Source organism: Neolamprologus brichardi, chromosome 16 (assembly GCF_056152115.1).
Source record: "Neolamprologus brichardi isolate AB-2024 chromosome 16, ASM5615211v1, whole genome shotgun sequence".
Classification (NCBI taxonomy): Eukaryota; Metazoa; Chordata; class Actinopteri; order Cichliformes; family Cichlidae; genus Neolamprologus; species Neolamprologus brichardi.
In genome coordinates this window covers 6,217,390-6,233,532 of record NC_142119.1, presented here as the reverse complement: position 1 = coordinate 6,233,532, position 16,143 = coordinate 6,217,390, and the positions used below count along the sequence as shown (strand labels likewise).

Sequence of the window (16,143 nt, the reverse complement as noted above, 5' to 3'; positions counted from 1 at the left end):
CACAAAAGACCATTTGATGTTTTGAGTTGTATAAATCAAACTCAGTGAAATCTTCTAATTTGAAAACAGTCCTGTCTGATCGCGGTGCACATTTCCTCTTTCACGTCACATTTGTGGGGATGAATGAATGGGAATGAATGAATGCTTCAGCAGCTGGTCAGCTGATGGACGTAGCTTCTGCTCACTAGAGAGACAATGAAATTGGATCAAAGTAAACGAAATAAAAGATACAATGCCTTCTGCATGTAACCACAGACTGCACATAATAAATGGACATGTTGAAACTTCTGCACAGGATACCTTAAATTTTAGGCATGTTTCAAACCATTAATGTCACCTTACACTGAAATAGTTAAAAAATAAAATAAACAGTCAAGTATATAGACTTGCACAGTGGATTTCTGCTTCTGTGTTAGACCTACACAGTATCACCAGGTCTCATACCTGCTTGATATAGTAAATCTGAAATTGTTTTGGCATGCAACTGAGCTTGTGAAATAAATTAATACATTTTTAAAACAAAAATCTTTGCACTACATCTCACCTTGTCAAGCAGATTTTTACAAAATCCTTTGCATTTTCTGAGAAACTGTCTGGTAAGGAAGGCATCAACCCTCTCTGAGCCCCAATGTAGAACAAGGCAGCCATCTTGTCCATGTGTGCCAGCGGTGGTTTCCCTGTGGCCATTTCAAACACTGTGCACCCCACACTCCATATGTCTGACTTTCTCCCATATCCCGTTTCATTGATAATCTGAAGTGAGAAGACAGAAATGTCTAAAAAGTAAAGTTGAGGTCTCATGGCAGCGTAAATGTTTGCAGATTGATTTTTTTTTTTTTAATGACTGAACTCCAGTGTACCTCTGGTGCCATCCAGTAAGGCGTGCCATGGACAGACTTGAGCAGGTCGACACTGTTGCAAGTTGTGTGATGCATACAACTTAGTCGTCGTGCGCATCCAAAGTCTATGAGTTTGATGACACCAGTTGGCATTAGCATGACATTGTTTCCCTTCAAGTCTCGGTGAATCACCCTGTTCACGTGAAGGTAAGCCACCCCTTCCAGGATCTGTTGAGTGTACAGAGCCAGGACTCGCTCTGGCAGTGGACCAAATCTGAGGGCATCAGATAATAACTTGTACTCGGGCTCTTGTGAAGAACAGTTATTTTGCCAGAAGTGATAGCTCTGGGGCTCAAAAACAGACAAAATATTTCAGACTAACCTGTGAATGATGCTTGCAATGGAGCCTCCTGGGATATACTCCATGAAGATGGAAACCACATGCTGCTGAAGCGAGGTACCCAGGAAGCCAACAATGTTGATGTGTCTGAGGGTTTTAAGCAACTCCACCTCCCCCTGCAGACGACTGTATTCTTTATTTGCAGCATCAGCGTCCAAGGAATCGAGGATCACCTGCTTCACAGCTATTAGCTGACCCTGACTGGTCAGGCCACAGTACACCTGGTAATGTGAGGCAATAAGACCTGCTATTGTAAATGATTTTGGTTTTTCTGGAATATTCTGGACGTGCATGTTTTAATAAATGAATTTTCATGTCAGAGAAAATGTCAAAGAAGGTCAATTCTAGTAGTTCATTTAGTCCTAAATGAACACACAGTGGCAAAAGTAGGTCATTCTGAGTAATTTGACCATTTTTGGCTCAGTTCTTGTTCAGTTTTTTTGCTATGTGCTATCAAAAGTTAGGATACATACTGTGCCATAGGCGCCCCTGCCGAGTACTTCACCCTTTCTCCATGTGACGGTGTCATCCAAGACCAACCCAGAGCCAAGCACAGTGCCACTGCCTCTTGAAGCAATCTTCAATAAAAGGCACATAATGATAATTGCACTACAAAAAAGCGTTATCACAGTGACTGAACTCAATTATCAGCTCATTCAACAACTTGTTATGCATTACCAGAGATGGGCAGTAACGCGTTACGGTAATTTGATTACTTTTTTCAAGTAACGGGTAAAGTAAGGGAATACTATTGCAAAAATGGTAATTAGATTACCGTTACTTTCCCGTAGGAACGCTGCGTTACTGTGTTACTAAAACTGTGATTTTTTGCCAGAATGTCTGATGACAGTGACGTAAGCGAGTGCCACGTTCGCAACAGCTGTGTGCAGAGCAACAATGGATAATATATTGAGTGCGGGAGAGAGTATGAGCGTGCAGCGTTGAAAGCGTGGAAGTACTGACCTTACTTTAAGTTTGATTCCATAAAAAGTGACAAAAACATTAGTGTCCGTTGTGCGTGGGAAGAAAACTTCTTTTTACAGCGAAAGAAACCCCCTAAACTTCCAAGCAAGCACCGAGTGCGCTACGACGTAATGGGAAACTCACAGAGAAACTCGCGGATTCTTCCACTGACCGCTGCGGCACACCTGCACCAGGGTAAACCTCCGCCTACTCACTCCTGCTTTATAGGTGAAAATAGAGCAAAAGGACCGCTAGTCTTTGATTTTATTTATTTTCTGCTGTGTTTTACTTGCATCTATTTGAAAGACTGAATGTAAACACACAAAAAAAAATTTATTTTATGTGCTGGAATGTGCAGAAAATAAGTTTAAATATTAAAAAAATTTCTTCCAGTCAGACAATGTTGCATATAATAAAATTTTTGCTTGATGCATAAAACTGATAAAACAAGTTTTAAAAAGAGACTTTTCCATTTGATTACATTTTGTATGATGGATTATGTAGAAAAAGTAGAATTGGGCTGAAAGATCTATCGCTTTATCACCTATTCAGGGTGTAAATCGTGTTTTTAAAAAGTAACTAAGTAACTAATTACTTTTGAAAATAAGTAATCAGTAAAGTAACGGGATTACTTTTTGGGGGACGTAATCAGTAATTAGTTACTGATTACTTTTTTCAAGTAACTTGACCAACACTGTGCATTAGTAATACTTCAGTTTTAAATATGATCAGGGCTAAATGGGCTTTAAAGGCAATGTTAATTAAACCATTACTTAAACCTTTACTTGACCCCCCTGTCTTAGTTAACTGCAGGCCAATGTTTAACCTTCATTTAATTAAAAAAATTCTTGAAAGAGTAGTTGTAAAACAGCTGGGTGATCTTCTGCAAAAGGTTGATTATTAGAATAGTTTCAGTCAAGATTTAGAGTTCACCATAGCACAGAAATAGCTAATGAATGCAATGTTATTCTGTCAGGACAAGCAAGGAAAGCAGTGCTTGCCCAGTGAAATCTAACAGCAGACATAACACCGAACTGAAAGTAATCCCTCTCCTGCCATCACAAACAGCATCTGCTTGAATGTGTTATTGTTGGTGTCACATTTACCAGTTCTGTTTGCATTGTTTATTCTCTAATAAGTGTTATGCAAATTACACATACATTCCTGTTTCTAGAGTCCTGGGAGAATCACGGTGCTTAATTAACATATGGCACGTATACCCCGTGTCCAGTTCTGCATGTACTCTCCGCTGCTCCACTTCTTTGAAGAATAAACAATCTAACAGGCATCTCTTCTCCAAACCATGATTCTCTAACCACAATTGAAAACCTTATTGTTTCCCCCTCAACCAGCAGTATTTATCGGTAGATAAAGATCTGACAGTTTGACTTCCGAAACGGTTACCTCGGAAAACATATTTGGTCCCATGACATGATCGTCTTCTCTGCTGGATTCCTGGTTGCTCTTTTCCTTATTTGGATTAAGCGGGCCTATAGATGCATCCCTCTCATCCAAAGAGATCAGTTCCTCTGCCAGACACTGCAGCAGATCGTCTGTAAGTGGCCCGTCACCTGCTTCATCCAGAAACTTCTGGTAAACAGGGGACGTAATTGTGTAGCTGTTGCTACTTGAAGATGTCCATGTGTCCATCTTTGGCCGATGAGGACGTTGTGATAACACGGGCTCTGGAAGTGGTCTGTTTTGATTTCCTGTTAATGAACTTACTGTTGTGTCTTGAATATTTTTGTGTGTGTGACTGAAATCCGCACCATGAGAGGCAGATGTTGGTGTAGTGAGAGTGCTGTCATCATCACATTTGATCGTTTCAGAGTCATGTGTAGGAAAGGTCTCTTCTATTGTAGACAGGTGACTTTCACCCTTGTCTTGACAAATGTTGACACCTTTGTTAAGAACTACCTCAGTGTCTAGTTGAGGATTATTTCGCCCTTTGTGGATGCCCTTCCTGACATCTGGAGTTTTTATCCTGGACGGCACAGGCTTTGCTTTGCTTTTAGCTGAAACCACCGTTGTCTCAGCTGGGCTTCTCTTCGGCTTACTGTGTGCTGATTTCAGTTGCCTGTGTTTTGCTTTATGGCCCTGTTGTGTCTTCTTAGGTGGAGCACACTGGGGGGGGCTTCTCTGGTTTAGTTTCTCACAGGTGTAGGGAACTCTGAGGTTTTCATAGACAGGACCGGCAAACATCTCATAGATGGCTGGCCCTTCTTGACTCTGACTCTGTATCTGCTGAAACATATCCTTGTAGGTGATGAGGTCAACGGCAGATTTAGACCTTGGTGTTTCCTCTACACAGGGTTTTCTCAGCTGCTGGGCACTTCTCAGCTCCCTCCCTTGTGCGTGCTGTTGAGTAGTGACAGGATGTATTATTTTGCTCTGTGCATAATCAATAACCTTCTTCCGTGGCGATGGAGTGCCAGAATTAGAGTGAGCACATTTTGGTTTCATCTTTGACTTGGCCTTAGCTACAGTACCCCCTCTGCTACCAGTTTGCTCAGGACTTTTCCTGGTTTTATCTTTGACCTGAGTATTCAGCAAGGAGTACTTAAAGTTGCTTTTGGACTTATTCCGATTTAAAATGCTTCTGTCTTTATGTGCTAGTATGTTGAAAGGCTGCTTAGTGTGATTGCTTGTTCTCAGTTCAAAGTTCACATTAGTTCTTTTCTCCTTATCCTGTGTAAGCTTCTCATCTTTCTTGTGATCTCCATCGTTCTGATGAATGTTTTCAGGTGAAGTACAAATTTGAATATTCCCCACAGCAGCACTGGGATTTAACGTTTCATCTACTGGACTGCAAACTAATGTTTTGTCTACCTGGTGTTCTTCATCACAGGAATACTTCATTATTGTTTTTTCTGTCTGTTTCACATTCCTCAATTCATTTAGATCCTTATTCACATTAAATTGAACTCCGTGGATAATCTCAGTCCCGGGTTCAGAAGTGTTCCCCACGTTGTTCTTCTCGTCCTTTGACTCTGATGTGAAAACTATTACATTATTCAAAATGCCTTCATCCTGAGTCAGAGTGTCTCTATTTTTTGCAGAGTCATATGCTTTTGATGACTCGCTGTCAGCACACTCTTTTGTAATATTCATACGGCTCACTTTGCCTTCATTCTGAGAGTTCAAAGCTATTTCACTGTTGTGAAGATCACTTGTATGATTGAAAAGGTCTTCCTTCAGGCTATGTCCTGATCTGCGGATCAGTGGAACATGACTCATCTTTGACTGAACTTTAAAATGCAGCGCTGTCTTCCCAGTCCTATCAGCCTCAGCGGTGCTCGCATCCTTTGGAAGCTCCAACATCCTGTCGTGACTGACAGTCAGATATGCATCTTGATCCCTGTCAGCGTCCTCATCCTCTAAATCGACTGAGCTGTGGCTGCTGCTGGACCCGCTCTCCACACTGCCATCCTTCGTTGTTGAAGGGTCAATGCATGAGCTGCCCCAGGACAGTCTCTCTCTTTTCAACCTGGTCCTTGTAGAAATAGGGCTCTGACTGATGGGCTTCAAGGGAACATGTTGCTTTAGCACAGGCAGAGCGGTGCCGTCTCTGAAGCGTTTGTCCAGGGGTGCCAAGAGTTTAGGTGTTCGGGGCAGGAGACCCTGTAGAAACCCGTAGCAAATTAATAATACAGGAATTATTCATTATAAAAACATTATGTGGATGAAAAAGAAATGAAAGTAGTGGGGAAAATAGAAGGATTGTGGTTAAAACATACCTTTTGTTCATTTATAGTATGATGAGAACCCAACCCTGCAGATAGAAAGAGATGTAACCATCAAACGTCATCAGTGAAATATAACGTGTAATGCAGAGTACATACGGGTCTGGATGTGTGCTCTGGCCTGCATCATAGAGTTTGGACAGAGCAGAGGTTCCATGATGCTGGGAGCCGATTGGCTGAGCTGACTGGGCTCTGCCACAGACAACAAGTGGGAGGGTGGCGATGCAGCAACCACACTTCTTGTTCTTCGTCTCCTGAAAAAAGAAGAAGCAATATTTAGTTTTTGTGAGTGCCAGTGATTTGTTAAACTTCTTCTTGTCAGCACCTGCTTCTCTTCATCTGTGATGGTAACAAGTAGCGTAACGAGTTAGCTATCTGCTGCTTGATAGTTCACATGTATGTATACCTGTGTGGTGGGGGTACTGACTGGCAGGGGGTTCTCACACTCAGCAAGCCAGACACCAGAGGATGGTCTGCATGGCCCCGGTGTCTGCTGTCGTTGCTCTTGTGCAAACTGGGCAGAGACACACCTTGACTGAGGAAAAGAGTGGAAAACCCTTTATGGTTGTCATGGAGAAACTGGCATTATTATTTGTGGACGCACTATAATGTCTGAACTGAGAAATTATAAAGAAGAACAATAATGAAAGAAATGTACAGATGCATTTGAAGTTTGTTTTGTTTCAAACTGCATGTAAAGTCTCACTTTGCTCACATTTCTGGAAGCTGACGCTATGAAAGGAGAGACCGGCTTAAAGACCTTTGTTCTCCTTGGAGAGCTTGGACTTGATTCAGTGGTGAGAGCTGCTCATAACAGACAATGGGCTGATTCACCAAAGCCCCCTCTCCCCCTGTTCCTAACCTGTTTGGCTAGAACAGGTTGTCCTCTGGACACGGTGACAGGTGCCTGTGCGCAGATCTGTGGGTGTAACCAGACACTTTTCTACTGTTGGTGTTAAAAGACGGGGGATTTGTTGACCAGCCCATTGAGAGTGTATGCTGTATATACAGGACTGTGTGTTATAGCTGCAGGCTGTTACCTGTACACATAAAAGATGTTTGCCTGTACACAACAGTCTGTGGTTACCTATAAACAGATGCTGATGCGTTCACAGGAGTCAGCGCAGGATCACCAGCTTGTAAATTATATTCTTATCCCGATACAGTGAATGCAAACTTAAAAAGACCACACATGATAATGTGTGTGCTTGAGAGAGAGAGAGAGAGATTTTAGCGTGCCCACCTGCCTCCCCTGCCTTCCTCCTGATAGGCTTCCCTCATGTCTATCAGTGTTTCCATGGCTTCTTGGGAACAGGGGGGGATCCCCTTATCTGCTCCGGACACACACAAACACACAGCGTAACACGCGTTCATCAAATGTCATTTTTATTCTTTCAGTCTTCGTAGTAAAATGCTGAGTCGAAACTCATCCGCGTACCATCCAAACAGTCTGTCAGTGGTACAAAAACAGAAAAGCCACGTTGTACCTCCTGTAACAGTCAGCAGGAAAAGAGTTCTCTAACTCCACAAAGAGCCTTGATAACCATACAAACAAGTTCAACTTGGTAAGTTCACACTTACTATTTTCTACATTAAATGTTCAGCAGCACAGCGTTCACATTTACCGCACTAATGCTCATCACAGAGGAAATAATAGGTTTTACCTGTTTCTGAGCCTGTTGGTCTCTGATCCCATTATGAGGCCACTTTAAAAAATTCTTTTTTAAACTATCTCTCCTCTATCCCGTTTTCTTGGTCAGTAGTTTCTTTCTCTCACTGTAGTCGAAATGCTTTTGGTGTCCTGTCTAACACCCTCGCTTTCCCTCTGTGGTGTCCAAACCATGCCGCCTGGGGTTGAGTACGAGACCACTCCTATCTAGTCACCCCCCCCCCCCCCCCCCCCCCCCCCCCACACCCCAACTCCCTCCTTTTAGAAGGTGATTTGATCTCATGGCCTATTTGGGATGCTGATTATGTTCCTTTTTCAAAATCTGAAGCTGCCATCCAGGACTCGTGAACTGAGAGGCATTTTTATTGCAAGTTAATGTTAACTTTGTCTTTAACCCTTTTGAACTCTTAGGTTAAAAGGTTAGGTTAACTAGGGCACAAATTTTAGTCCAATCTAATAAGTCCACAAAAGGAATGCCGCTTCATTTTCACCAAACACTTCAAGTAAACATGGCTAAAACCTCTGAAAGCTCCCTTACCTTGGCTCAGGTCTTTATGATGGTCAGATAGAGGGGGGCTCCCTGGAGACTCTGGAACTTCCTGGAACCAAGAACAAAGGTGAGGTCGTCAATACATGCTCCAATCTTAAAAATGAGGCTCATAAAAGATCTTCCAGATGGAATTTATGTTTATAATACTTAAAATAATTGAAAACAAATATATAAATTTCAATTAGATTAAATGTACTTGTAGCATCAATGTCCACAAGGGACTTTGACACAAAAATGTAAAACTTTATAACGCTATAATTAAAATATGTGACTCTGAACTTTCCTGTAAGCTGAATTTCTTCATTCTACATTGAGTCTAATATGCTGCTATGGACTCGCCCTGTATTCTATATATGCATTACTCTACATGTGTTGTGCAGAGAGACATTATACCTGTGTGTAATATGTGTGGCTGTAGAATACATACATACACTACAGATCTTCCCTGTAAACCACCTGCTGGTCTCCTCCAGCTAACCAGCTGTCTGCTCATCTAACTTTCCTATAAGAACACCCACAATACAGTAGTATGGCAGTACGGTGTCAGCTACACAAAGCACGTGTACACACACACACACACACACACACACACGTGTACACTCAAACAGAAAGCCAATTGCTGGTCCATATATTTGTCTTCTGGGTGACCACACTGTCTCTGTGTGTTTGTTAACTGAACTGACTGCACTGAAAAACACACAGCTTGCTGGTCACACTGCAGATGTAAAACTCACCCTGGTGTGGCTGTACTGAAGAAAGTGCTCTTGATCGGTTGCTGTCATTGTGGGCGAGGCTGCTATCGACTGGTTAGGATAAAAGCTCTCAATGTCCAACTCTCCGTCTGAATCTCCAATCTCTGAGACCAAATCCTGTGTTTGTGAAGTAGGAACGGCATCTACACAAAACCAGGAAAAGAAAGAAGTAGTAAAGTGTAAAGTATAATAAGTCCACAATTGTGTAAATCCCTGTTTGGGGCCACACTCCTGGGGTTGGGGTGCAGGGTCTGATAGGTTAGAAACAGTAAAAGAAAAAGGAAAAAAAGCTCTTTTTATTTTTGGCTTAAACAATGTTTTCATCCATATTGATCCATGCTCTCTCTGTCACATGGTTTCAGTTTGTTGACGCAGACTCCGTCACATGTAAAGGATCTTAGTAAAGTGCTGCTTCACACATGAACAAACAAGTCTTTCTTATACCCACATGAGTGCAGACGTTTTACTGTGATAACCAGGATTATGAATGAATGTGGTATGCCGGTTATTTGTATCCGTATAAGAAAGCCAGAAAGATCAAGAACGGAGAATTTGAGGCTTTATACTTCGTACATTAGCACATGCTTACTTTAGATTCCTTTTAATAAGTTTAATAAGTAGCTGATCAATTAAACACTAACCAAAGTAAAGAGCAAATAACTCACTAGACAATAAGAGTACTCTAATATAATCTACAGGCAGTGTCACAGAATAAGAAACAGGGATATCAGCTGATTTGGTTTATAATCTGCAGAGTGAAGTCATGCATTGTGATGTTACACTCACACCCCAGAGCGCCATAGTGCTGGACAACAGTGTTAAAGTGCTTATAGACAGGATCATTTACATTTTACAGAAACCTTTACAAACTGCATGACATGATCCGATTTGTGATCGTTCTGAAAGAGCATGAAATGATAATCCTTACTTTTCCAAAGAAGATTAAAAACACTGTTGAAATAAGGAATTTCATGATTTTCGCACAACTGAGCAGGGACGTTTATTTCCTTTGAACCTTTTTATTGTCCCTTTACCTCCTTCTTTGGGCTCCATTGACTTTGGGAGGAACATCTGTCTCTTTAGGAACTGCTGATGTTCTGATCCTGTGAATCCTGTGAGCTGTGGGATGGGGCCTCCATGCCATGGTGTACACGGGTTAAGGGAAGTCCTGTGTGTTACTGATGGAGTTTGGAAGATTGGTCAGTTTTTCATATGTCTAAAGCTGTTCCTGAGCAGTTTGTGTGGTATGGAGGAGACTGCTTCCATCGGGGATGCTGTAGCTATGGAGATTGTGTGAGGACTGCACAATGTAGGTAGGTGGGAGGTGAATGCCAAGGCCCAATGATGTCCAGCAGGACTTGCCATTATGACAAAATCATCAGTGGCATTCAGTTCACCTGGCCGGGTGATCAGTTTATTGCCAGTTAAAGAGAACTTGTTGGTGAAATAGCTGCTGGCTGAATGAACACTGATTGCAAAGAGTGAGACAAATGAGGTTAAGGTGTGTGTGTGTGTGTGCATGTGTGTACCTTTTTGACTTAGCGCCTCCATCAGAACATGGATGATGTCTTCTGTCAGAAAGCTGTTGGTATTAGCAGCGTAGTGGAGAGCAGAGCAGCCGTCATGGTCTCGTACCATCAAATCACTGATGAAGTTAAAAGACAGATGAAACAAGTCTCAGTACATTTTTTACACTTCTAGTGAACTTTACATATTTAAAACTTAAATCAGCATGTTGCTCAATGACAAAAGGCTTTAATGTTACCTGTCTACTGTATAAATATGAGCATGTATTTGTGATTTCTTACGCAGAAACTCCCAGCAGTTCCTTGATGACCTCCACAGGTTTGTGCTCCCATGGCAAATGTGCTCCTAAGTCTTCAAACAGGTCGATGTCCCTGACAGCAAGCATCACAGCTGTCACACCGTCGCTGTTTGGAACATTCACATCCAGCCCGTCGGTCTGAAGCTGACACGTGCAAACACACACAAACACAAACACAGGGGGGAAAAAATTCTAAATTAAACTGCTGATCTAACAAGCATCACACTTTAGTGTCATTCATTTCCACCATTAGATGTTACTGGCCTCAATGTGTGTGTGAATTAGTTATTATGAAGCAGCCAGATGGTACTAGTCAGCCAACAGACACTTCTTCACAGCTATGGGAGAATTAATTTGATGCTTTATAGGGAACTAAACACTAATGAAGATCTGTTTTGTCCTCGTCTTCCTTCCATTTTCTCATGTAGTCACCTCATACAACATTTGATCACTTTTCCCATCCAGAGCCAATCAGCCCCAGTCCTTGTTCTATAAATGCATCGTGTTCATATTCAGACTCTGTGCAATCCTCTTTCTCCCCATCTCTGCCTCATCAAGGTCGTCCATGGCATCTAATTCAAAATATTCATCAACCATCTGCTTTCTCCACTCCAGCCTTTTAGACTCTGTATCTCCTACATTTGTCTCAGATAATGCTCCATGGTAGAACCTAACACCACAGAAACATTTCATCTTGCATGTTCACATTTCTTAAAACACATTTTGGCCTTTTGTTCCAATTGATCCTTTTTTTATTAAAACTGCACACAGAGTAACAAAGTGCTGCAGTGTGAAATGAGGCCATGAGGCTCAGACCTTTCCCTGCATTCAGTGAGCTGTACTTTGTGCTGGAAATGTTTGTGACAAGTTAGAGTTTTGGAAAAATGAATTAAATAAGCAGCGACAAACCGACGTTTTAAATATAAAAGAATCTTGCATATGAAATACTCCAAACACCTGTGTGCTTCATAAATAAATAACCAAGGTGATATAAGTTATTAGTTCATTCAGTTTATGTTTAATTCATAAATAAATAAACCTGTGTATCAGCAAAGTACTCAGCTGTCGGCAAACAGTGTGGGCTATTTCCAGTCATTTTACAAAAGCACCTGAGCGTTAATATCACATTTCCAGATACACAAAGTCACTAAAGGACACACTAACAATGGCAGGCCTCTTTGCTGCTCTGAGCTGGTTATAATTCAGGAATGCATTTGGAAATGCCAAATTAAATGTGCCTTTTTATCACATTACAATATTACATATATATTTTCTCATGATTTTAGAGGTTTAACAACATTTTCAGTCTCAGAATCAAAACTTTTTTTGGTTCAACCACCGCTTAATCCAACGATGGCAAACTCATTTCAGTTGTGGGCTGGACCAGTGAAACTCTCCCTTTGTGCCAGTGTAGACATCACATGTTTAAAACCCCTGAAATAGTGTAACATAAGAAAAAGAAGTGCACTTTTAACAGTATGTCTCTGTTTTTTGACATGATAAATGTAAAATCTAAATGTATTTATTTATTTGTTCATTTTTATTGTTTTTTTGTTTTTTTTACTGTGAACCCATTAAAAAGATTCTACAGTAGATGAAAAATCTGAAACATTTGTGTCATTTAATTGTTTATTTGTTACTTAATTACTTTGGTGTTGCGTGAGTGGCTATAGGGCGGTCCTTATTAGTACGAAAAGCTTATATAAAATAAACTTATTAAAATACGGTTAGAAGCCCAAAATCTATGTCATCCTTTACATTTTCCAAAGCCACACAGTGCGCAACAACTGCAGGTGTTTTTGTAATGAGAGAAGATTGTTGCCCTTGTTGTGTTGTCTTTAATCATCTGGGAAATCCTCTGATTCTCAGATGTGTGTGTGTGTGTGTGTGTGTGTGTGTGTGTGTGTGTGTGTGTGTGTGTGTGTGTGTGTGTGTGTGTGTGTGTGTGTGTGAAGTGAACTTACGAGCAGGTGCTGTAGGGAGTGGAGGTCTCCCTGCCAGGCAGCCTGCAGTAGCTGCGCCTGAGGGGGCAGATGAGGCCTTGACATCCACCTCACCATTTTTTCCCGCAGCTCTGGCGGACTCATGTGGAGCGCTGTCTGCTGGCTGAAGCTGCACAAGGTCAGGTCAGCATCCGTCCTCAGGAGCTGCTGAACCACCTGTTAAACCCACCACATAAAAAAACAGAAACATCTCAAAAAAAATGTGAAGCGTAGATGTGTCATTTCTGTCAGTAAAAGGACTGTTGTTGCTCATTTTAGTGTAAACACCTTGTGGTTTGGTGCATTTTAAGAAAACATAAGTTTGAGTTATAATTGGAGAGTTTCTCTCCAGACAAGCTTGTTTTGAATGTCTCCCCAAGAGGATGCAGAGGAGCTATCTTAAAAAAAAAAGTTGCATAATCTCATGTGATCACAGCACATTGTTGTTACTGAAAGGAAAAGTGCGACGTGTTAACAGGACAGAAACTGGTTTCGTCTACCTAACCAATCATATCCATCTGGTGCTTTCCAGGGCTGGAGTAGCCAGGTTACCAAAGCGGAAGCATGGTTACAATAGACATGTACTTGCCAAACTCTCTCTACCACACACATGCACACGCCGTTACCTCGCTCTTGGCACCGCGGCAGGCAGCGATAAGGGGAGTGCATCCTTGTTCCTTGTCTTCCTTCAGCTCTTCTTTCTGCACCCCATCATCAGTCTCACCCTTCTTACACCCTTTCACCATCTCCCAGTCAGACCTGTGTGAACACGAGCCAAACAAAAGCACAGTGTCTGAGCTGTGAGTCAGGGCAGACTGCTACTTTCATCGTTATTTAGAGAAACAAACGAGGTGGAGAAATTATTGTAAACACGCCGCTGATAGATATTACCAAGCACTTTCAGCTAGATGTCTTTGGCAGTCTCTGTGTCTGTGTGATTATTAGTGTGACATTAACCTTGTGATGTAAATCTCTGGTGATCTAGTGCTCCCTGCAGAGACTAGACTCAGGGCAGAGTATAAAGTATTATATCTCATTATTACTGATAGCGATACACATCTTAGTGCATTATACTAAGTGCATTTACTACGTAAACGCAGAGTTTATGGAGCTAAATAATAATATTTCAACTTGTGTTGATCTGGAAACACTTCTGTGTTTCTGTGTGGTTATGTGTCACCACGACAGGAAGTACAAAATAGCCCAAAGTCTCAGGATTGACTACTTCATGAACATAAAGTGTGTGTTTTTTTAGTAAACCACCTTATTTGACCATGTTCGCACACGCTAACACTCCCCCCTAATGTAATGTGAAATCATTTTATAAGTGTTTATATATTTGTAAAGTAGAAATGTGTCTGTGAGGACTGAACTCCCTCTGGTTTAATGTTTGACAAAAGTAACAGTCAAAATGGATGAAGTGTCTAAAGCGAGTGCTAAGAGAAGACTAATTTAAAAGTACAATAGAAAAAGTGTCTTGTACACATTTCCTGACATTAAATGGTTGTAAGTGGTGCTCATCTGTGTGAGCAGCATTAAGGGAAGACGATGATAATTGGAGTAAAAAGCTGAAATGAACTATTGTTTACTTACTTTTGTTTCATTTGTCTGAATCCACTTGTAAACCTTCTGTGGACGTTTGATCAGTGAGTCTTTGATCTTTTCAGCGCACTCTCCACTCGAGTGTTTCCTCCACTTTCCTCTGTTTTGTCCTGCATGCCTTCTGCCGTACGTTTACATTTGGTTACCTTGGAGACAGTCAGACAGACAAGCTGTGGCTTTAAATGCTTCCAGTCTGTTTGTTGCCTGATGCATTAAACCTAAGTGAAACCACAAATGTGATTTCTGTCTAGTGTGCTCGACGCAGTTAGACTGTGCATGTAGTAATGTTTGCTTCTGCGCATGATCAGGCTTTGTTTTTGGAGAAGGGGAGTAATGCACAAGCAATCTTTTAACTCATCAAGCTCAACTAAACAACAGGGAGGCTGGAGAAACCTACAAGTGAGCACGATCATATATATACAGCCTTTATATCCATAAATATGATACTGTATAATTAACATATTCTCTAAATGAGGCTTTAGGATGACTGCTTGTGCACGCGGTGCTGTTTTAAACTCCAAACCTGCTCTTGTGTTGTTGGATTTTGTTGACATGGTTTAAACACGCTAGTTTTTATGTTCAGAGAGCACCTACGATTACAGCTGAATGTTCAGGTGTGAGCTTCCTTAATGACAGTCACACCAAACTGAGGTATAATCGAACGCTGTATTACTTCTCCACAGCAGTGTGAAAGTCTCTGTTTTTAACTTCTATGCAACTTTGTGTTGGTTTCAGTTTCAGCAGCAAACTGGATGGAACAGTTAATTCCTCATTCCTCCTTCTTTCCTATTATTCTGTCATTTGTGTATCACAAATAAACAAGACAGGTCAATAAATGACTCTTAGGTCAGTCTGAGAAACTCTTCATTGTTCCTTTGAACTCTGACTTTGGTTCTGGTTAAGAGGGCTCGATGATGTCCTCTCACTTTGTTTTTGCAGAATGTTTGCTCTGTGGTGTCATTTCCTCTGGACCTTTGCATTTCAGCTGAACAGATGGATCTGACTTTTTTTTCCCGAAATTAATGCATTTGACTCCAGTTGTCTCCTCTTTAAGTCCCTGCACTGGCAGCACAGCAGTGGCGTTGTTGACCTTGTGTATAACTCTTTTTCTTCTGTTTTATCCTCCTGTCTGACCTTATCTGTGGAGCCCGTGGTGAGGGAATTGGGTCCTGACTCTGTCAGTGATGATTTGGCCAGTTTCAGGTTTCCTTTCAGTCGTGCCACTTTCTGAATTTAAATAGTCTCTGAGCTTCTTCTGTAGTTCTGATATCATGATTTTACAAAGCCACACCTAAGGGAATGACATGAAGGCCTGTATAAATGCATATATGAGTCAGCTTTAGACCTTTTGATGACATTTTGTTTTGACACTTTAAAATACATAAAACATAAATGAAAAAAAAAACAAACAAAGAAAAAAACTTTCGGTAAATTTTAAAGTGCCTTTCCATAGAATATGAAGTTTTAATAAATACACGAGTAGGTTGATGTTTCTGCAGCTTCTGAATATTATATTAATTAATGCTAAAGCTGCAAAGTAAAATCTGTCGCTTCTATTCATTTTATTTCTTTAAAAAATATTCTTACTTGTACATATTAAAAACTTATAGAAAAGAAATACTGCAAATTAAACTATGCAACCACCTGAATTTGATAATGGCTATGTACCGCTCCATATGAACACTAGATGTCGCTGTTGGACAACTGCTCTGAGCCCGTGCCTCGCTTGAATCCGTACTCGCTGCACCTGTCCTCATGCACAGTGAATAGAATATAGTGAAGAGAATATAATTTTGAATAGAATCACAAAACTATACA

General features: G+C 41.1%; 1 protein-coding gene across 1 annotated transcript; it reads right to left on the bottom strand.

Moving 5' to 3' along the window:
• Positions 1–105: 105 nt before the first annotated feature.
• map3k19 (mitogen-activated protein kinase kinase kinase 19) lies at positions 106–14,327 on the bottom strand. Its single transcript, XM_087830017.1, has 17 exons — positions 14,317–14,327; positions 13,350–13,482; positions 12,706–12,900; positions 10,725–10,885; positions 10,446–10,561; positions 8,899–9,059; positions 8,153–8,213; positions 7,189–7,276; positions 6,352–6,480; positions 6,045–6,199; positions 5,940–5,974; positions 3,607–5,823; positions 1,713–1,817; positions 1,222–1,460; positions 861–1,113; positions 545–753; positions 106–184 (listed from the first exon to the last, which is right to left on the bottom strand). The coding sequence occupies exons 1-17, from the start codon at positions 14,325–14,327 to the stop codon at positions 106–108; spliced, it is 4,347 nt and encodes a 1,448-aa protein (XP_087686143.1).
• Between the last annotated feature and the right edge of the window lie 1,816 nt (positions 14,328–16,143).